This window comes from Pelecanus crispus, chromosome 11, assembly GCF_030463565.1.
Source record: "Pelecanus crispus isolate bPelCri1 chromosome 11, bPelCri1.pri, whole genome shotgun sequence".
NCBI classification, from domain to species: Eukaryota; Metazoa; Chordata; class Aves; order Pelecaniformes; family Pelecanidae; genus Pelecanus; species Pelecanus crispus.
In genome coordinates, this window is record NC_134653.1 from 19,900,503 (window position 1) to 19,922,999 (window position 22,497).

Here is a 22,497-nt window from a genome sequence, read left to right on the forward strand (position 1 = left end):
CAATAGCGTGCACATCTTTTTTTACCAGTTAAAAGGGGTAGGGACTTACTCTAGTTACTTTCTTCCAGTCATAGCTTTCATCCAAGGGAGATCGCTGAGGTACTGGAACGGTTCCTGCAGGAGGGACAGATTTCAGCCCTGATGTGGGAGGTCTGTCAGCAGCAAGCACAGGCTGGCTCGCCTGAGCTGCAAGAGGCCCTGCTCAACAAGATTGTATGTTTGCCTGATCATGTGAGCAATAAACTCCAGGGGAGAAACCCGCCAGTATTTTTCCCACAGAACTACTTTCCTCTCTTGGGTGGTGCAATTATCCAGGTGCTGCAGAAGATCTCCAATTCTCTAAGAGGTAAGATTGCAGGACAGTGCTATAGAGATGGCTCTTCCGAAGAAATGTTCTGTGCATGGCTGGTGCTTGAAATACAGATAATGGGTATTGCAGAGCCTCATGTTCATCCTTCAGGGTGAAGTTCATTGTCCTTAAAAGCATAAGATACCAGGAATGAGGAAGATGTCTGAGGCTTTTTAAAATCCCACTGAAAGCTGCAGTCCTACAAGCTGTTAAATAGCGTCATCTGTTGCCAAAGGTTAATTGTGGTCACTTGGTCTGTGCTGAAGTAATTGTATGGAAGATTTAAACAGTACTGATTGAACCAGTGGCTTGTTATCATTGTGTTAAACTGGGACTGAGTTACTGTAGTCTTCTGACTGTCACTGTGTATAAATAATACTGGATGCTGTTTTGTGCCTGAAGGCAGGTGGTGGAGGAAGGAAGAGATGATTCTTCAAGAGAAAAAGTTAATCTGTGTTTTCAGGCTTCAGTACTTGTAGAAGTGTATGCACCTCCTTCTGAAGGTTGTTTGGAGGATGCTGGTGATGCTCTTGTTAAGTTTGTGTCTGTTTTATCCCAGGTGGCTTGGATTGCTCAATCTCTTTTGTTTCTCATGTCCTGGGGAAGGTATGCGTTCATGGGAGACAAAGTAAGTGGTTTACAATACTATTTTGGGGAGGGGGAATGTCTGTATTTAGTACAGAAGTCTGTATTTACTGTATTTAGTACGGAAGGATGATTATGATGATGATCAAGAGAGGGAGTGGGAGACTGACCAGTTAATACTTTGGAGGTTTTGTGAGTTAGACTGTACAGGCTGCTCTCTGCTTTCTGAGGCTACTTCTGATAGATGTTGATGCTTTTCTGTCAGCCCACATGAATGTCATCTGTTCTCCTCTCAAAAACTGATGAGCTTATTAGCCTTCTCATCCTGCCATTTGGGGTGTAACTATTAAATGCTCTTCTAGTGCTTTTCATCCAGGGTCTGAAAGTGCCTTGTAAATACCAGCATAAATCGCTGCCCATATGTAATAACTCTTTCATGTGAGTAGCCTTCAGTCTGGCTTTGCTTAGGATTTTGAAGCCACTGGATGCAGAAGGAGTTAACAGGGCTGGGGAAGAAGAGGAAAGATTTTCTGGCTTTTTACTGTGATGAGGAATACTTGGAAGTTCCTTAGGCTGCTTAGGTTAGTTCTTACCACAGGAACAATTTAGAACTGCAAACTGTACGTTGTATTTCTTCATCTTGTAAGGATCTTGAAATTTGCAGGCTGACCTTGAGTACTGTTGCACTGGTTCTGTCCATCTGGTGTATTTACCTGTTTTCTCTTCCACTTAAGAGGAAATTCTGAATGTTTTGGTACCCCGCCTAATGGATCTCACCAAGTCAGACTGCATCTGGCAAAGAATATGCTGGCGATTGGTTGAATGTGTGCCAGACCGCTGTATGGAAGCAGTGGTCCTTGGTTTTGTGCAGAGAGCACCCGGGTAAGAACTCTGCTTTCCTCCCTGATCCAGAGCAAAGGCTGGAATTTTTTCACGAATACTTGCAGAATCAGTTTCTGAAAGATGCTGACGTGTGTTTGTGTAGGTGGTTTCTTACAGTGCCATTTCCTGAGAGACTCTAGGGGTAAAGCAGCTGATTGTTCCCTCTCAGGTAGAACCTGCACCATTCCTTAAAATGCAGTGAAAAAACAAGTGAAAACATTCTTTGCAATTACTGACTCACTCTTAAAGTTTAGAGGTGTTTTAGAGACTTTGTTGCAAATAGCAGCTCACAGAATTTCCTATGATTAGTAGCAGCATGACAGTAATTACATGGATTCCTAATGTTTTGCTATTGACCTGTCTTGCTAGGGCAGACATCTTGTCTAGGTTGCTGGGGAACCTGGTAGTGAAAAACAAGAAAGCTCAGTTTGTGGTGACACAGAAGGTGCTGCTCTTGCAGTATTGCCACACGGTAAGGACTCTGCATTGAACAGTGGTGTAGTAATGCCTGTTTTTCCCAAGTGCCAGTGTGTTTTTTAGCTGAGCTCCAGGTCTTCTTGAGTAAGATTTAACTCTTCATTCTGAAATCAGTCCTCAGTCTCTCCACATGTACCTGAGCTGTGCAGCTGTTTACTTGCATCCCCTCAGTTGAACATAATGAAGAGGGAGTGGTAAACAGTTGCTTTGAAATCATGGGATTCATGTGCTTTCTCAGGGTTGATGGCAATTAGTGGAATTACTGCACTCTTTTTCTGGAACCAAATGATTATTTGCACATAATTTCAGTGTTCTGGGGAGCTGGAGACATCTAGTTAATTTAGAATCTGAAAGGAGAGACTGAAGAAGCCATGACCCACCCTCAGGGATAAGAATTAGATTGAAGAGATGAGACAAGGACTGGTTTGTTTTTCTTTTTTTCCATGTGCACCTAAGTTTGTCACAAGGTATTAGGAAGTGTTCTGTGGCTTGTGATATTGTTGTGAGAGATGTTCTCTAGACTTTGTGTTCTGTGTTTGCCTGGGACTGTGCTGATCTGGTTTTGATGGTAAAAATACTGTACTGTATTCCTGCCCTGTTTTTCCATGTACTTAATCAGCAACTGCATGTGTGTGTGTGATTTATTATTTTTTTTTTTAAATTTGCTTACTTTTTTGTCTCTGAATGTTGTCAACCAGTCCTTTAGAATGAAAAGGTTAAGGTAGTAAAGATATACATTTGTCATTGCTGGATGACAACTTTATGCCCAGTTAAAGCAAGACTTGTGGTTTTCATTGCAGACTGCAGTGCTGCAGAACCTCCTTGGCTACCTGTCCCTGGATAGCCTTCGGCGTGCCTTATTGATCAAAGTAAGGTTAAGTAACATGGTTGGTGAGATATCTGATGGAAAAAGTTCTGCTGTGTGTGTGTACGTGTGTCTGTGGGGTGCACAATTCTGGTACTTCTCTAAGACACTTCTGTTACTGTTCATAAGAGTGAGGGAAGCCCTACCATATCACAATTAAATTATGATATACAAATCAAAGACCTTCTGCACTGCTGGTGTTAGTTTTTCACATGTAATTGGTAAATTGTGTTCCAAGTAGCAAAACTAATGAGGCTTGGATTTCAGTAGATGTCTCATGTCCTCCATCCTTCTCAGACTCCTCTGTCATCCCCTATTTGTGTAGTTGGGCAGATGGCAGCAAGTGATTAAGTTGGTTAAGAGCTGTCTGTGTGCCAAATGGTTGATGCTTCAGAATCTCTCTCATCTACCTTTTCCTCAGTGGGGGTGCAGATATTTTCCCTTTCCAAGTCAGCAGTGTGACGGAACTTCTAGGAAATTCGTATCTCTGGAAATCTCTACTGTTTTGTCAATTTTTTTTTTTTTTTGCACTGGTTATGTGTTCTATTATTCTAATTATCTGGAAGTACTGGCAGTTATATAAGATTGGACTAAAATCACAGAAAACCATATAATATCATACTGTTTTTTGGTGGTAATACCTATTACTCTGTATAATATTTATCACTTTTAAAAAAAATATATATATTTAACAATATATTAAATGAAGGTGGTGCGGAGTTCTCAGCTGGTCAAACACAGTATGTTTAGGGCCCTGAAATACAAAGTTAGCTCCATTTGTAGGAAGTGTAAAGTTCACTGGGAAGCATGAAGACCAAAGAACCATGAGAATATATGATGTGCTGTAAGAAAGCACATTTAAAAAATGTGCTTGAAAAAGAAGATTACTTGTGTGTAGAAAATATCCATTTCAGGCCAACTTGAGTTCTCCAATTCAGGTGCTGCAAGAACTCTTGGAGACCTGGGGCAGCAGCAGTGCTGTGAAACACTCTCCACCTGAGCAGCAGCAGTATATTAGCAAGGCCATCCTTATCTGCCTCTCCCACCTGAAGGAGCCTGAAATCAAGAGCTGCAGACAAGGTGAGGGCAGTGGGAGAAGTAGAGGTTAGATTTGTGTAACAGAAGGTCTGACTGTAAGTAGAAAAACATCTTGTTTTGGTCTGTAGATAAACAAAATTGTCCCATCTTCATTTCAGCAAGCAGTGTAGCCTCCTGGAATCCTCTTTTTCTTTAGCACTGATATAATATAATTCCAAGTGCATAGATATAAATTATAAAATTGGAGAACGATATCTTTGAACTAATGTTCTTACCTGAACAGTGGTCTAGGAACCCTTAAGTTTTGTCACAGGAAAATCAGGATTGACTCTGGGACTTGTTAGAGGAATGGTGTGATATGCAATTTATAGGCTTACTGTTGGAACATGAGTAAGGCTTCAAAGGGGACAGGGGAAAGTACACCAAGGATAAAAAGCTGTTTGGTTGGACTCTGACTATCCATGTGCATTCTTCCGTGTCATTCTGCTCCCCTCAGTGTGAGGTGAGTAGGGATAGTGAGTTACCAGCAAGGACCTCCTATTCTGTATTCATACAGTGCGTAGCACATTGGGGTCCTGGTCTAAAATTTCCATTTCTGTTGCAATAAAAAAAATCAGTCCAATGTCTAGAGTTACTTCTCTGTGTCTTTCGAGGGGTGAGAAGCTTGACTTAAAGACCTGTTCATCTGTTTCATTCTAGAATTAATTCGTCTTTAGGTGAATAAGTGACCTGTTATTTACTAACAGTACTGTAGTTTTATAATCTTGTTTTTTATCTAACAACTGTTGCAAAGATAAGCTTTTCTGAGTTGAAGGAGGTCAGTCCAACAGCAGTAAGCCTGCATGGTAAAACTGGTGTGGTTTAACCCCAGTCAGCAACTAAGTACCACACAGCCGCTTGCTCACCCTCCCCCCTGCTCCCTGCCCCAATGGGATGGGGGAGAGAATTGGGGTGGGGGGTGGGGGAAGTAAAACCCGTGGGTTGGGATAAAGACAGTTTAATAGGACAAGAAAGGAAAATAAAATAATAATAATAATGATAAAAGAATATACAAAACAAGTGATGCACAATGCAATTACTTACCACCCGCTGACCAACGCCCAGCCTGTCCCCAAGCAGTGATCACTACCCCCCTGCCAACTCCCCCCCTAGTTTATACACTCAGCATGTTGTCATATGGTATGAAATATCCCTTTGGCCAGTTTGGGTCAGCTGTCCTGGCTATGCTCCCTCCCAGCTTCTTGTGCCCCTAGCAGAGCATGGGAAGCTGAAAAAGTACTTGACTAGTAAGCACTACTTAGCAACAACTAAAACATCAGTGTGTTATCAGCATTATTCTCATACTAAATCCAAAATGCAGCACTATGCCACCTACTAGAAAATTTATCCCAGCTGAAACCAGGACAGCTGGCAACCATCATTCTCTGGGCTGAGAAATACTGGTGTTATCTGCCTGCTTCAGCTTACCTAGGTAGTGAGGGAAATTTCTACCTCCATGATTGTTGTACTAGTCAGAATTTGTAGCTTCCTCAAAACATGGCATTTCACTTAAGTGGCTTTGAAGCACTCTAAAAACAAGCTAAAGATTGACTTGACTTACCATCCTTCTTTGTTTCAGTGAAAACCAAAATACTCCAAATTTAGAATACTTATATATATTATATTATATATATGTTTTGTTGACTTTGTACCCCACGAAAAAGCATGCATTTATTATATTGGTGCTGAAGGGCAATACTGCCACTGCAGAAAGAGAAGTCACAGTTGCATCTGCCCTGCCTATCTTTCTACCCATTATTAGGTGGTGAGTGGCTGAAGATGCCCTCTCAGGGAACCAGCGTAAATATGGATGGATGTTCCTGTCGTCGTTTCATGCACTGTTTGGTTTTTTTCAGAGCTGCTCACAAGCATGATGGAGGGTGTGAAATGCCACTTAGACAGCAATGTGCCACAAATACGGCGTCTGGGAATGATTGTGGCAGAGAGCATTTGTTCAAAAATAAACACTGATGGGCCTGTCCTGAAGTTTCAGGTGAAGGTTATAATGAAATTTATGTCTGGTGTGCATGGTGTGCAGGGCTTAGAGGAAAGAAAAGCTTTAAACCAGGTGATCCAGGGCATTATAGCAAGTTCTAATACTTATCTGGAACTAAGGACAGGTGGCAACATTTTCAAAAAGAGAGGATATCTGTTTACAAAAACCAATTGTATAGAAAATAGCCAGGTGGCTGAGAGTGACCTTAAGAGCGTAATCTGATGACAAAGTTCAGGATAAACTGACGGTAACAAAGAACTGCTAGAGGATTATGGTATTACATGAGGGAATTGGAATCTGACCCATGGAACTTGAGAGGGAACTTCAAACCTAAACCAGTGGTGAACATTCAGTCCCTGACATGGTGGGAAGACCTGCTCTGAGTTGAGATTTTCAAGACTGACACAAGGATATATGCTCTGCTATTTCCGGTAGAGTTTTGTTTCACATCACATTAATTCTTTAAAAACCTGCATTATCCCTAATGTCACATTGACATTTATTAAATGTTTTAAAGATTGTAAATGACATTCAGGCAAGGCCTGATCAGGTACTACTGTTAAATACAGGGACAAAGATTATATATGGCACAGATCACTATACAGCATAAATACATTACTGCTGGAAGAACAGTGATTGAAACAAATGGGATTTGTGTGGGTCCATCTGCTCATGATTCAGTCTTCATTTGCGCACAGCAGAAGGGTCAAATGTTGAATGCAGGGCATATTTGCTATCAAATAGAGTGCAGTAACAGTTATTCTGAATGTCTAGTATGAAGAAGATGATGAAGCAAGAGAATTGAAGTCCCTTCTGGTGCAGACTCCACCATTCTGTGTTGTCCCCAGCCTTTCAGATGATGAGTAAGATATTGCTACTATTCATCTCCATGCCATCTTTTTGCTTTTCTCCATACCTTTTTTTGAGTTAGATACTAGAACTGTATTCAAGATGCCTTATATATTCTTAAGCATGATAATGTACCTTATTCTTACAATGCAGCGTAGTTGTGTTAAATTCATAATTCAAATGGTTGTATGTGCTAAAATTGCTTGTTTGATAGCTGCACGTGGTGAAACCATGCTGTAGTTTCTAGGGGTCTTATGTGTCTCTGGGTAGAATCAAATGGGCCTTTCTGTTCACATCTGGAAATCTGGCATTTGGGCCATATGCCCCCAGCCCATTCATCAGTAACAAAAATCTAGCATATCTGTCAATCTAAAGACTGGTTTTTTGGTGCTCTTAACTTCCATAGCATACGCTGAGGTTTTTTGAAGCACTTAGTTTTATCAGCAGATGAATGAAGCACCTCATGTTATTAGCAAATGAAGCTGTCCAGCACTCCAATGAAATACAGAATATTTATTGCTCCCATTTTAGGGGCATAATCAGCGTAGACAACTGTTTGAGACAGCATTTGAGAAGCAGAAAGATGAAAGGACAATGACAAAGTCCACAGAAATAGGTACAGAGACAGAAAAAAATTTCTCCATTACTGTATTCATTCCACTACCGATGGTTAAAGATGTTTTTTCCCCATTTGTTCAGTTTCATTCACAGCTTCAAATATGGTGCAGGCCAGTGTGATCCACTTATCACAGATGAGTCTTTCCTTAGCAGTCCTAGGTACAGGTTAGTGCAGGGGGAACACAACACTTTTTGTTATCCACTGCTCTTCTGTTAAGAGATTCTGCTTCTCTTCTCCACTTACCCCATTCTCCTTCCCAGGACTTTGTTCCTTGTGTCAGCCAAGCTAGGTAGGAGACTGCAGCAGAAATAATTATCTGCCATTCTGTTTAGGCAGCAAGGGTTGATGGTGTGGATAGTTTCTTGGTTGTGAATAAGGACTGTTACTTTATTGATTTTAATACTTCTTGTTCCTCAGCAGGAATGAGAAAGCAGATGCTGTACTGCCATTGGTATTGGAAAGTAACAAGAAATCACATCCAGCAGCCCCTGTGATGCTAGATGAGTCGGATGCTGAGCTTGACAGGTATGGGGCAAGAAACTAGTAGGAAATGGAAAATAAATGGCAGGTTCTTAAGAGCAGATAGGGGAGAAGGGAGTTGGTGGTAGCTACATTTCTTGGCAAATCTTGTGCTTTCTGACCTTGTTCAGCTGAGTTGTATGCAGCAGAGTAAGACTTTGTGTAGGAAATTGCATGCAAGTATGTTAGTCAATAATGTAAGCAAAGCCCACATTATGTACAGCCATTGTATTTATTCCGTTTGACTTAGATAAATGTTTCCCGGAATTATGGCTATATCTACCCATTTTAATAGTGGGCCTGCCTTATTCTGTCACTTTAGCAATGTATAAGTAGATCTCAAGAATCAGCTTCTAGTCTTTTGGTCACCTGACTCCTTCCTGCACTTGACCAGGAGATCCGGTTCCAGATCTGGTCACAGAAGTGCTCTTTCACTGCACTTCAGAGTAATTCACAGAACTTCCTAAGGAACCCTTTCAGGCTAGGCTTCAGCAGTGCTGCTGGATGATGCAAGAATGATGGTGTTATGACAATATATGTGCTGGTTCTTTCCCTTTTGTGTGGATAGCTGGGGAAAGGAAGAACATCTATACCCCATAGACTAACTTCTGCTTTTATTTCTTTTACAGTGATGATGACCTCATCCCTTATGACATGTCAGAGGATAAAGAACTAAAGACTAAGGCTCCTGTGTATATCCGAGACTGTATTGAAGGTAGGAGATTTTGGGCTGAGTCTTTATCTATTTCTTAGTGGTTTTGGAGGAATCATCTCTGTGTAGGTTTATTTTTTCTCTGAGCTAATTTGAAGAAGCTGTAGGATTTCAGTAATCTGGGCTAAAGTGTTGAACTGTAATTTCTGAGCAATTTCAGTCTAGTTCCTAATGCCGGTCATGTGCTGAGTCAGTGATATCTGCCTATAACAAGACAAACTATTGGCAGAAGAGAGTTGGGGGTATATACCCAAGCACAACCATTCTGTTAATAGTTTTTGTTTTTCTTTTGATTATCTTCAGTCCTGACAGGATCTGAAGATGTGGACAAATGGGAAGCTACAGTCAAGGCTCTTGAGAGCTTGGTTCGAAAGAATCCATCAGCAACAAGAGAGGTGAAGTAGTATGAACTATGTTACTGGTGGGCTGTAACACAGGATTATCCCTTTGCCCTCGTGAGGAGACTAAACATGCCAACAGAGCAGCAGGCCAGGCTAATGTGTACCTGTATTTAAAGCTTTCAACGTGGGAGGGGAGATAGAAGGAAATAGTTGCTTTGGAGGTGAGGCTACAGAGCACAAAGGAACAAAGAAGCAGGCAAAAGTGCTGCCAATAGTATGGCATTTAGCAGCTCCAGCGCTGAAAATTAAATGCATTGCAAGTAGAGCTTGCCAGTAATGTGAGGAAGCAGAGGAAGCTCCGTGCTTTGTGCTGGGCAAAAAAAATTAGAAATGCATTTTACAGAGCAGCCACGAATTCCACAGACCAATTGATTTTAATTTTGGATTTGATTTTGACTTGAAATTTAATTTAATTGTTGTTCCCCCACAAAAAGGGGTATAAAATCAAATGGACTTTCCCTAATTGCTTGTACAAACATAATGTCTTCTGGAGGGAGTAGTTGGATTGTACTGGTCAAGATGAAAAGCTCAGGTGAGAGGAACCTGGGATAAGGTCACCAGTGTGATGAGTGCTCACCACCACTTGTTAGTGAACACTTGAAGGTGGCAGAGATACAGGCCTCTGCCAGCTGAGAAAGGGAAAGGGCGTAGTCTGGTAAACAATGCGCAATCTGCTGCTGCTCATCAGACATGTTGCTGAACTGAATGGGCTTTGGGTGTGGTGCTGTACCCTTTAACCCATCAGTTATAGTGACAAGTCCTCCTATGTCATGATGCCACCACTTTGTCCACATTCACTTTGGGTTTTTGGATGAGAAATTGGCATAGGGGGTTGTTCAGTGTTTTGAGAAATCTCTCTTGATGGCATTTAGCTTAATGTGTTTTCTCTCCTTCCTAAGTAATGGACAAGTTGCCTATATTCCATACCCTCATTGTCTTTGCTTAAACGTTAGAAATGGTGTGTAAATCCTGTGAGGAAAAAAACCACCTGCAGGGATTTGATTACTTTTTTTCACATTTTGAGCAGGTTAGCGTGGAGCTGGTAAAAATACTACTGCATCTGGAGGAGAAGACCTGTATTGAAGGCTTTGTGGAGCTCCGTCAGAGAGCTCAAGTAGCTGTTTTAACAACAGATCCAATACCTGTGAGTCCCTCTTACTGCTTTCCTTTTTCCAGTTGGGTTCATGAAAGGCAGGTCCTGCTTGACCAACCTGATCTCCTTCTATGAGCTGGTGACCCGCCTAGTGGATGAGGGAAAGGCTGTGGATGTCATCTGCCTGGACTTTAGGAAAGCCTTTGACACTGTCTCCCACAGCATTCTCCTAGGGAAGCTGGTGGCTCATGGCCTAGGCAGGTGTACTCTTCGCTGGGTAAAAAACTGGCTGGATGGCCGAGCCCAGAGAGTTGTGGTGAATGGAGTTAAATCCAGTTGGTGACCGGTCACAAGCAGTGTTCCCCAGGGCTCTGTTTTGGGGCCAGTCTTGTTTAATATCTTTATTAATGATCTAGATGAGGGGATTGAGTGCCCCCTCAGTAAGTTTGCAGATGACACTAAACTGGGTGGGAGTGTCGATCTGCTGGAGGGTAGGATGGCCCTGCGGAGGGATCTGGACAGGCTGGATCAATGGGCTGAGGCCAACTGTATGAGGTTCAACAAGGCCAAGTGCCAGGTCCTGCACTTGGGTCACAACAACCCCATGCAACGCTATAGGCTTGGGGAAGAGTGGCTGGAAAGCTGCCCGGCGGAAAAGGACCTGGAGGTGTTGACAGCCGGCTGAACATGAGCCAGCAGTGTGCCCAGGTGGCCAAGAAGGCCAACAGCATCCTGGCTTGTATCAGTGTCATGGTTTAGCCCCAGCCAGCAACTAAGCACCACGCAGCCGCTCGCTCACTCCCCCTACCCCGATGGGATCGGGGAGAGAATTGGAGGAGTAAGAGTGAAAAAAACCACTCCCGGGTTGAGATAAGAACAGTTTAATAATTGAAATAAGGTAAAATGATAATAATAATAATAATATAATAATGATAATAACAATATACAAAGCAAGTGATGCACAATGCAATTGCTCACCACCCACCGACCGATACCCAGACAGTTCCTGAGCAGTGATCGCTGCTCCCCGGCCAACCCCCCCCAGTTTATATACTGAGCATGACGTCATATGGTATGGAATAGCCCTTTGGTCAGTTTGGATCAACTATTCTGGCTGTGCCCCCTCCCAGTTTCTTGTGTACCTGGCAGAGCACGGGAAGCTGAAAAGTCCTTGACTAGCATAAGCAGTACTTAGCAACAACTAAAAACATCAGCGTGTCATCAACATTCTTCTCATGCTAAATCCAAAACACAGCACTATGCCTGCTACTAGGAAGAAAATTAACTCTATCCCAGCCGAAACCAAGACAATCAGGAATAGTGTGGCCAGCAGGAGCAGGGAAGTGATTGTCCCCCTGTACTCGGCACTGATGAGGCCACACCTCAAATACTGTGTCCAGTTTTGGGCCCCTCAATACAGTAAAGACATTGAGTTGCTGGAGCATGTCCAGAGAACGGCAACAAAGCTGGTGAAGGGTCTGGAGCACAAATCTTACAAGGAGCGGCTGAGGGAACTGGGATTGTTTAGCCTGGAGAAGAGGAGGCTGAGGGGAGACCTTATTGCTCTTTACAACTACCTGAAAGGAGGTTGTAGTGAGGTGGGTGTTGGTCTCTTCTCCCAGGTAACTATAGATGGGACGAGAGGAAGTGGCCTCAAGTTGCGTCAGGGGAGGTTTAGATTGGGTGTTATGAAAAATTTCTTCACGGAAAGGGTAGTCAAGCATTGGAACAGACTACCCAGAGAGGTGGTGGAGTCACAATCCCTGGAGGTGTTCAAAAACCATGTAGACATGGCACTCTGGGACGTGGTTTAGTAGGCGTGGTGGTGTTGGGCTGATGGTTGGACTGATGATCTTAGAGGTCCTTTCCAACCTTAATGATTACTAGTTTTATTTCATTAAAAAATAATCCAGCCACCAAGCCAGGAAACATGAAATTAATCATTACTCTACCCTGAGTTGGTTTAGTGGTGGGCTTGGTCGTGTTGGGTTAATGGTTGGACTGGATGATCTTAAAGGTCTTTTCCAACCTAAACGATTCTATGATTCTGTGAGGTTGCTCAAAGCTGCATCCAATCTGACCTTGAACATTTCCTATGATGGGGCATCCACAGCTTCTCTGGGCAACCTGTTCCAGTGTCTCACCACTCTCATAGTAAAGAATTTCTTCCTTATGTCCAATTTAGATCTATTCTCTGTCAGTTTAATACCTTTACCCCTCGTCCTATCAGTACAGGCCCTGGTAAAAAGTCTCTCTCTATCTTTCTAAATAAGCCCCCTTTAAGTATTGAAACGTCACACTAAGGTCTCGTTCAAAGTGCCAAAGCTGCTGTGGCAGTTGTTTGGGTACCTTTGCATAGGAAGGAGAGAAGAATGGCAAAGTCCCGTTCGTCATTTACTTCCTTTGGGAGAATCTAGAAGTGGAAGTGTCTGCATTTCCCCTATTTGCACAGCATGTCTCTTCCCTTCTCTTGGAGGCTTGTTAACTAACAGGAAGCAGGAGTTCTCCTGAAATGGAGTGCTTTTAGAATTAGTGGGAAGGCTGTTTCCAGCCTGGGTTTGTGTTCATTGTGCTTTGATTTTTCTGTACAGGTAGCGAAGTACTTGACCTCCCAATTCTACTCTCTGAACTACAGTCTTCGTCAGCGCATGGACATTCTTGATGTAAGTGCTCTTCTTTTCACTTTCCACTTTCATTGTGTCTTTGTTGCACCAGTGCTGTTTCCCTGAGATGTAATGGGGTTACCTTTTATTCCTTGTAGGAGGAGGCAGAGGCATGGGAATCTCTTAAGTTAGTATTTGTGCCTGGCATTTCCCTCTTGTTTGTAACCCTGCTACACTCCAATTATACAGCGATCCTTCCCCGCAGAATGCAAAACATACGATGGTCATTTGCCTGGGAGAAGCCACTGTTTCCTAACATGTCATCAGTCTGTTATATCTTCACTTTCTGAAAGACAGCAATCTGCCTGTGACTCCTTCTGCATCATTTTGCTTACTGTGTCTGAAGAAGGAGCCACTGTTCTGTTTCAGGTGCTTGGTCAGTACCTCAGAGCCAATTGGTTGTTTGGGGGTCAGTTACCTTGCTGTTCTTCATGCTAAACCTGTTGTGCCTTTCTGCCGTGCTGTTCCTATCAGTGTGGGTGCAGGTAACTGTTGTTTTGTTCCCTAGTACAGGGATTACTGCTTTTTAACAGAACCTACCTCTTTTTCATCTAGATATTGGTTTTGTCAGCTAAGGAACTGTCCTATCCCAAATTCTATGGGAATACCAAGCATTCTGGTGCCCAAAAACCTTGTCTCCAGCTCCTTCCTGGAAGTGACAGCTCTAAGGACTGGAGAAGAATTGTTGATCAGAGGATCAAAAGCAAGACTCGGAGATTTGCTATGGTAAGGCCAGGGCAGAAACAAAATAATGTCAAATCCAGCAAAAATAGGGACGCTAGGAGTTGCTGTAGTTCTGTCTGGAAAGAGCAAAATACCTGTGAAATTGGGCCCAATCCAAAGGAAAGACTGTGTAACTTAAAATATAAATTTATCTTAGTATCTGGCTGAATCTTTTGGTGCAAAGTACCAACTCCTGTAGTGCTCTCCTGGCAGGGAGAGGAAAATAAACCTTGAACTCTTGCTTTGCATTGAGGGATAGTTGTTGTTCTATGCTTGTTCTGAGCTTGTCTGGCCACTGCAGGGAGCTGTGACTGCACCTCACAGATCCCAGAGCCTCCATCAGTTCAGTTGCCTCTGGACTGGACTGTCTCAGCCTTCCGATTTTTCAGGGAGATAAATGGATGCCAGTTTCCTAGTTCCCAAAACTACCCTGTGGTTCATCCTGGAGAACTTGTTTTCCAAAACTCCTTTATCCCTTGCATGTTCTTGTTTCTTATTTCTAACCCAGCAGTACTGAGCTATATTATACTGAAATATTTAGATGTGTGAGAGGATCCGAAGTGGGAAGTGAGCCATTCAGTCTGGAAACTAGTAGCCATAGGCATACAAGCAAGCAGTGGCTGACAGTGGGATGGCTGCAAGGAACCCATAGTCTTGACAGTGTCCAGTGAAGTGGAAGAGTCAGATGCTGCATCTTGCATCTAGACTTCATTTTTCTCTTGGACAGGGTCAGTCTCAAGTGGAACTGGCTTCCAGCCCAAATGAGTTCAATTCTGTTGCTGGGCACTTCTTTTTTCCATTGATTCAGCACTTTGACAGGTGAGTGTGAACACCTTGGGATGCGGGCCTAGCAGCTGCCACAGTAAACCTTTCTGCTTGTTCTGCCTGCCTCAGAGCAGCAGGCTAAAGCCCAGAAGCTGTGTGGGAGGCCAGTGACACCACACTGATGCCTGGCTCATGTATAAAGCTTAGAGAGGAGACGTTTGTGGTTTCTTGGACTTATCCTATGAAGTCTTGTTGGGCAAGAGTATGTAAGACCCTGCAGAAGTGAAAATACATTATGAAGAATAACCTGTCAGCCGGTACACAGGTGGATGATTTTGGCAGTACCAAATCAGTTGTCTTGGCTGACCCTCCACATTGGGAGGTTCACACAAAACTGCAGAACTTGGACTACAGGTTTGGGCCTGTCACCTGGACTGGTCCTTGTTGACCATGTTATAGGACACAGTTTGTTGTCAATCACTTAGGTCTTTGCTTACCTAAGGAAGGCTGAGTAATTGATTCCATGAGAATCAAGATTCTTATAATACCAGTCTTAATGGTTTGTTTCTAGTATGGCAGTGGTGCTAGCTTTTGCATGCAGTTATTTCCAAGTAAAGCCTATTGGTAGAGTAAGTGATACCTGCTGTGAGAGTAGAGGATATTACTGGTCTGGGAGCAAAGATGAGAGCGAACAGCTGTAGCCTGTGTTAAACTGGAAATGACTGTATAATGACTGTTGTCATAGGGATTCAGGCTTGTGGGAGACAGTTTGCCCTGCCATAACCACCATGATTGTTCCAAAGATGCACTGATCAGCCTTCTCACTGCTACAGGACTGTGTATCTTGCACTTGCAGGCCTTTGACAACATTTGATCTCCTGGGGGAAGATCACTTTGTCCTTGGAAGACTGGTCCACACTTTAGCAATCCTGATGTACTTGGCTATCAACACTATGGTAAGAAAGGCTGCATGAGCAGGAGAGACTTCCAGCCTGGGAACTCAGAGGTGCCTTCTGAAATAGCAGTGTGCTCTAGGGCTGGCTACACTTAGACTGGCAGCAAGTTTGAGTCACATGTACTGAGGGGTTGCAAAAAGGGCTGGGAAAAAATGGTCAGAAAAGAGACATGGGATTCAACACACCACTGCACTATCTTTTGCTGCTTCTGATAGAAGAACTGTCAACTTCTCTGGGAGGTTGGGCAAATCACATCACTTTATTGTGTAAGTTTCCTCATCTGTAAAATAAAGTTAATTGTAAACCTGATCTTCACAACAGTGTATCTCAAGGTCCAGTTCTGTAGGGTGGTGTGAATATGAAGGTATTCAGTGTTTCTGTCATAATCCTGTTTTGCAGGCAGTTACTGCAATGGGAAAGGCACTGCTGGAGTTTGTTTGGACTCTGCGTTTCCACACTGACTCGTGAGTTGTAGTTGTATGCCTTCATTTTTAAAGATCAGCTACGAGCCAGTCTCCAGCCATGGTTTGTCTTTGTCCAAGACTAGCACCTGACTGAGAATGTCAATGACTTAATGCATTAACTCTATGCTCTCCTCCAGCCTTGTGTTCTTATGACTGAGTATTGCAAGAATATGTAATGAAGGCATTGCTTTAATGTCAGACCAACATATCAACTTGGCTAGTGTCTTCTAGTGTGGAGGTACAGTCATTACCTATAGAAAGCATGACAAATTTCTTGATCAACTATCCATGTCATAGTTTCATCTATGTTTACTTAGGGAGCTCAGAAAAATTCAGATTCAATTCCAGCATTCAACCCTGGAAAGAAATTAAGACATGTAGCCAAAAATGCTGTAAACATCCAATTTCTGTTTTGATCTCAGATTTGTCCAGGACTCTGAATTATGCTAGACTCCCTGCACCACAGCATGCCAGGGGCTCTGTATGTGGGCACTCTGCTAGCTGGTGCGTGATTACACTCCTAATCAGTGGGAGTAAGGTAAGAGTCATCATAACCACAAACATTTGAAAACGGAAGAACCCCTGAGGTGAGGAAATAAAGGTAGAGCATTAAGCCGCAGGCTCTTAACCAGTTGTCTTTCTCCAACAGGTATGTGCGCCAAGGTCTTTTGTCCTGTATCTCCTCCACGATCCTCAGTGTCCCTGTGGAGCGTCTTCTGGAAGACATGACAGAAGAGCTTCTGGAGACTCAGTCGTGGTTGGAAGGTAAGATGTGGTGGTGTACGCCAGTGTTTTTCTGATTAGTGGTGTAGTCTTTGTGCAGCGTGTCTTTAATTGTGATGGTAGCAGTAATGTCCTAGTGGTTGTGCACCAGAGATTTGCATGATAAGCATATTTATCACTTGCTTCTAAGTTTAGGGCAAATACCAGACCACACTGTGTGCTGTGCAGACATATTGCCAAGGTATCTAGAGTATAAGCTGAGAGCTGTGTATGGCATTTCAAAGTCTGACTTTCCTCACCTTACAGGCCAACCAAAAAAAATCCCAAAATGTATTATGTCATAGAATGCTTTGGGTTGGAAGGGACCTTTAGAGGTCATCTAGCCCAACCCCCCTGCAGTGAGCAGGGACAGCTTTAACCAGATCAGGTTGCTCAGAGCCCCGTCCAACCTGACCTGGAATGTTTCTAGGGATGGGGCCTCCACTACCTCTCTGGGCAACCTGTTCCAGTGCTTCACCACGCTCACTGTAAAAAATTTCTTCCTTATGTCTAGTCTAAATCTATTCTTCTTTAGTTTAAAACCATTACTCCTTGTCCTGTCACAACAAGCCTTGCTAAAAAGATTGTCCCCATCCTTTCTATGGGCCCTCTTCAAGTACCGAAAGGCTGCAATAAGGTCTCCTCACAGCCTTCTCTTCTCCAGGCTGAACAACCCCAACTCTCTTAGCCTGTCCTCGTAGGAGAGGTGCTCCAGCCCCGAGATCATTTTTGTGGCCCTCCTCTGGACCCGCTCCAACAGGTCCATGTCCTTCTTGTGCCGAGGGCTCCAGAGCTGGACGCAGTACTCCAGGTGGGGCCTCACCAGAGCAGAGTAGAGGGGCAGAATCCCCTCCCTCGACCTGCTGGCCATGCTTCTTTTGATGCAGCTCAGGATTCAGTTGTCTTTTGGGGCTGCAAGCGCACATTGTTGGCTCATGTCCAGCTTTTCATCCACCAGTACCCCCAAGTCCTTCTCTGCAGGGCTGCTCTCAATCCCTTCTTCCCCCAGCCTGTATTGATATTGGGGGTTGCCCCATCCCAGGTGCACGACCTTGCACTTGGCCTTGTTGAACCTCATGAGGTTCACACAGGCCCACCTCTCCAGCTTGTCCAGATCCCTTTGGATGACATCTTGTCCTCCTGGTGTGTCAACCACACCACTCAGTTTGGTGTCGTCTGCAAACTTGCTGAGGGTGCACTCGATCCCACTGTCTATGTCATTGATGAAGATGTTAAATAGCACCGGTCCCAGTACGGAGGACCCCACTTGTCACCAGTCTCCATGTGGACATCGAACCGTTGACCACTACCCTCTAGATGTGACCATCCAGCCAATTCCTTATCCTTATGTGCTCCCTTTCTCTAAGTGTCCAACCACCTTTTTTCATGCTGAAAAAAGTACTGTCATATTGCATACTATATCCAGGCAGTGACTTTGACCAGCAGTAACATACAAGGCTTCTATGGCCTATTTACACCATGTGCACAGAAGATGGGTTTCATTAGTGCTAAAAATAGGAGGAAGAAGAGCACAGCCCCATCTCCTAACTTCCTATTGCTGATGGAAAGAACAACCTATGAAAGATGGCAAATGACTTTGCATGCTGCACCCAACGTACCTTACATCAACAAAGCTGTGTTTGTGGGTTCTGGTAGGCTGGAACTGCACAAATTGGTGGTCAGGTATCGCAGTGTGCTGGAAGTACAAGAGGAAATAATGCTGTGTGCTTTGTCGCTGTGAAGCCTCCACTGTATTCTGAGTGGACCTCATGTGACTCCCTGGGTTGGTTTCCTTCACCGTTCTCACTCTTAGTGAGTTGGCTTCCCACAGGGAGCAGGCAGGAAGTGACACTGCCACAGCTGGCCTCTGATCCTTGCAGACTGTGGAGCTCTGTGCCCTTTAAAAGGAAGAGAGCTGCCTTGTGGGGCTGAAAACTTTACTTTTCCCATGATGTGGTGTGCTCCGAGGAATCTGCTTGTCTCTGCAGTTAACACTGCTATTACCAAGTAAAGCCTTTCCAGGAATGTTATAAATGTATTTTCAGCATGAGGGTCTGCATAATCTGTTTTTATTGAGTAATTTTGGGAAGGAGGAGGACGACAAAGCTAGTAGCATCTTTTTATGCCTGTAGGTAGTGTAATAGCCATCTCTTCACATGTAGTGCTTTTGCATGAAAATTGCATGGTAGATCCTGGTGGGAGTGAGAGCAGGATAAGATCACAGTTGTGTGTATAGTGGACAAGGGGAAATTGTTGTCAGAGCCATTCAGAAACCTTAAAGAATACAGCTCAGCTCCATGTCTGGTCAGATATGATTTAAATGCAATTTAAAAGGGCTTCTAGAGCTGCTTCCTGAAACACAACAGCTTCTTGGGCTATGCCTTTGCTCTTTGCTCTAAGATTGTTGGTAAAACAGCTGTCACAGTGAGGCACTGGGCTCCTCCTTGCTGCTCCAACAGGTGCAGTCAGTCACTAGAGACCTACTTTTATGACTGAATCATGGTTTTGAGCTAGTGGACTTGCTGTTGCTTCATGACTCTTCCAGACAAGATTTGCAAGAGGTGTCATGTATTAGATCTACTGCTGTAGCTGGGGAAAATGATAGGCTGCCAAGGATGCAAGCCTTCTACTACCATGCCTAATGGCCAGGAGAAGTCGCCACTTTGGGTTCCAGCTTAAAGCATCTACATTTCTTCTTCTATGGCTAAAGCACAATGAGGAACAGTGGGCTAGAAAATGTTATACATGAAGCATTTAGTAAAAATCTACAAATCTGCTTCAGTTTGTTGTTATATCACAACCTATGCAGATTGCTGTAGCTCATCATGTGAATATGACTGACTGTTCCTGCCCTTCAGCCTTTGGGCTGTAACTAGAACTGTTCCCTGTTAGAAAGTGTTTGCAGTGTGGTGTAAGAAGCGACTTCAGTCACTGTCACAGTACTGTCTACTTAGTGGATGCTTTGGGACATTTCAGCTGGGGCGAGAGGCTAGGATCCACCTTGTACTTGTCTGTCATTGCCCTTAATGCCATGCTGGATTGAGTAGCCTAATCTTTCCCAGGGGAGGGAGGGAATACCTAAATGTTTCTAGGAAACAGTTCCTTTGATTGCTCAGCAGCTGCCTTTGAGGGAATTCCCCACCCCTTGCAAGTGCTGTAGAGCTATGTCATAGGTAAGTTCATTTTATGTAAGGACCTGAATGATACCCTGGTGCCCTGTGTCTCCCTTTTGGTGGCAGCAGTTCAAGGCATGGTCATGGCAATCAGAAATAGTGCCAACATCAGTCTCTTGGCTTTTGAGCTTGTACTAATCTGTCATGTAACCTCCCCCTTTTTTGACTTCTGCAGAGGGAGTATGGAAACACCATCGTGAAGCTCTCCCTAAGGTTATAAATAGCCCTACTCCATCTGAATGAGTCATGTGTTTGGGCTGACAGTACCAGGCTCTGAGCACACTGCTTGTGCGTACAGGATATCCTTACACAGACTCTCTGCTCTTCCAGGCTCCCCCTGCTCAGACATCCTGCGTGCATCCTGGTTTTTACTTTGCAGGCCCATTAAGGGGCCCTGAAATAACAGCTGCTGGAAGCAGCTTCATGCCCTCCCTTACATGTTGCATACAGTGTGAAAGAACTAGTGGTTTATCAGAAGACTAATCTCTCGGAACAGAGAATGTGTTGAATCTTGGGGCCTGCCTCTTTCCCCCATTTGAAGGGCAGCATGACCAGAGATTTCAGGAGGAAGCATTTGTTTAGATTGCAGGAATTGGCAGAATGGAAACTTCAGTCTTCTGAGTAAGTGGATTTCTAATTGCAAACTGCATTCATGCTAGTAGATCAGCTGTAGAAAGGTTATGTATAGATCAAGGGCACAAGTATAAATTCTGGCATGGAGGTTATCCCATGGAATGCAAAGTCAGACAGTTTCTATAGTGTTTCAACCCAACTGACTAAATAGTTTCTGCTACAAGAATGAACTGAGCATTATCACATGTGACAGTCAGGGCTCAGCTAAACTCATACTGCTTAAGATGATCGAGTTTGAGCATCTTTGCCTTCTGGTCTAACATAATTCCTGCAAGTGCTGATGTCCAGCGCAGACTTAGTTGCATTTGCTGTTGTGTTTAGTGCCATTCTGTGATGGTCAGTGAAATGGTAGCATTAGGTGAAGGGCAGTTTTTCCCATTTTCCAACTAACAGTGGCTGCTTCTTTTACAGATGTGGTAGAGAAAGATCCAGATGGGGACTGCAGGAGGCTGGCCTTGCAGAACTTGCTACTGATGGAGAACCTGAAAAAGAAACTCAAAACTGTCCCTTCGTAGCTGAAGCGTAAAAGAAATTACCTTTATCTCATACTCTTGCCAGCTGCATGTGTGTAGGCACTGCTGGGGCCTCTTCAGCAGTCACCTGGCTGGAGAAGAGGAAGAAGGGGGGAAGGGTGCAGAGCTGTCAGCCAGCGAACCTGACTTGACATCTGGACTTTGTAGTGGAGGCCAATTTAGTGAGCTATTGCTATCCGGTACGGAGTGTACAGATGCAGGAAGGTAGGCTAGAGCTGCCATCCTCCCCACACCTCCCCAGTCCCCACCCCCAGCTATTTATAACCTTGGCAGGTTTGAGTGCTCTGCTAAAAATAAAAATGTGCCAAACCTTAAAGGCTTGAGCTAGAGCTGTGCTGTGGTTAGGAAGGAACAAAGCAGGAATTCTTTTTGTATAATCTTAGTACAGAAGTAAGTTTCTATTAAAGGATAACTAATGTCCAGATTTTGGCCTTAAAATTTCCCCCCACCCTTCATCCCTGAAAGCATGCAATTTAAAAACTTCATATTCACCCGAAGTTTTGAAGCAAGTCACAAAAGAGTAAAAAGAAAAATCACTCTAAGCAGAAGGGCTGATTGATATGAAGTGTATGAGAGTGACTTTATAAATACAGCTTCGTGGGGCAGGGTAACAGGCTTAAGGTGAGCAAAATTTTAGTTGCTTATGTTGGGCTTCACTTCTTATGGTCCTACTTGTGCCAGGGAAGAAATTTGCATCCTAAAATCTGACTAGTACAGAGTAGCTTGACATAACTGTGGCGTTTGGAAAGAAGCTTCACTGGCTCAAAGTGACTCAGCTTGAGCAGGGAAGATCGGACCAGATGACCTCCAGAGGTCCCTTCCAACCCCAACCATTCTGTGATTCTGAGGTTTAGTCCAGATTTTTGTAAATGGTAGCTCTAGCCTGCATGAAGCTATGATGTGTTTAAATACAAAAGCTTTGGGTTGGGGGAAGACTCCCTTCATTCCGCAGTAGGGGAGTAGTTTGACTTTTATGCAAGTCGGACAGAGATTGTTTCCAGAAGTTGTGACTTCTGGGGAACGACAAATAAGTTAGCACCTTAGCAGATCAAAGTTGTACTTGAAAATTTTGTCAGCTCGGGAGTTTTCACCTCGGTTACTCAGCTCTTTTTGGTACTCAGAAAAAAGCCTGAAGTTACAATATGTGGTGCTTGTTGGGTTTTTTCCCCCCCTCAAATTTATTAAAATACTAAACCCAGCTTCATTACAGGACCTACATGTGAATCTTTGTATGCAGTGTTTGAGATAATACATTAACTTCAATACTGTTGCTTGTACAGTCAAGCAGGAAAAATAACCAAAAATTGGTTATAACCGAAAAGCCCTGCTGCAGCAGTGTGTTGACTGATATATGACCCCTAATGAGGACAGAATAAATGACCTAGTATTAAAGTCAACTTG

General features: G+C 43.7%; 1 protein-coding gene across 2 annotated transcripts; it reads left to right on the top strand.

Moving 5' to 3' along the window:
* The first annotated feature begins 106 nt into the window (after nucleotides 1-106).
* TELO2 (telomere maintenance 2) lies at nucleotides 107-22,496 on the top strand. 2 transcript variants are annotated; one of them, XM_075718194.1, is made up of 19 exons: nucleotides 107-346; nucleotides 909-977; nucleotides 1,669-1,816; nucleotides 2,186-2,288; nucleotides 3,094-3,162; nucleotides 4,097-4,238; nucleotides 6,092-6,228; nucleotides 7,006-7,094; nucleotides 8,117-8,224; nucleotides 8,848-8,933; nucleotides 9,234-9,325; nucleotides 10,359-10,475; nucleotides 13,016-13,087; nucleotides 13,643-13,813; nucleotides 14,538-14,629; nucleotides 15,432-15,531; nucleotides 15,931-15,995; nucleotides 16,645-16,760; nucleotides 20,975-22,496. In XM_075718194.1, exons 1-19 carry the CDS (start codon nucleotides 142-144, stop codon nucleotides 21,076-21,078), a joined length of 2,085 nt encoding a protein of 694 aa, XP_075574309.1. In that variant the 5' UTR covers nucleotides 107-141; the 3' UTR covers nucleotides 21,079-22,496. The 2 variants fall into 2 exon arrangements, with proteins under 2 accessions (XP_075574309.1, XP_075574310.1); XM_075718195.1 differs by having other exon boundaries at nucleotides 8,120-8,224.
* The last annotated feature ends 1 nt before the right edge of the window (nucleotide 22,497 follows it).

Excerpts from the sequence above, each read along its gene's own strand:
- TELO2 (XM_075718194.1), top strand. The coding sequence starts at position 142 with ATGTGGGAGGTCTGTCAGCAGCAAGCACAGGCTGGCTCGCCTGAGCTG. Across the intron at positions 8,225-8,847 it reads TCGGATGCTGAGCTTGACAG|TGATGATGACCTCATCCCTT; the intron begins GTATGGGGCAAG and ends TTTCTTTTACAG. Across the intron at positions 15,532-15,930 it reads ACTTGGCTATCAACACTATG|GCAGTTACTGCAATGGGAAA; the intron begins GTAAGAAAGGCT and ends CCTGTTTTGCAG.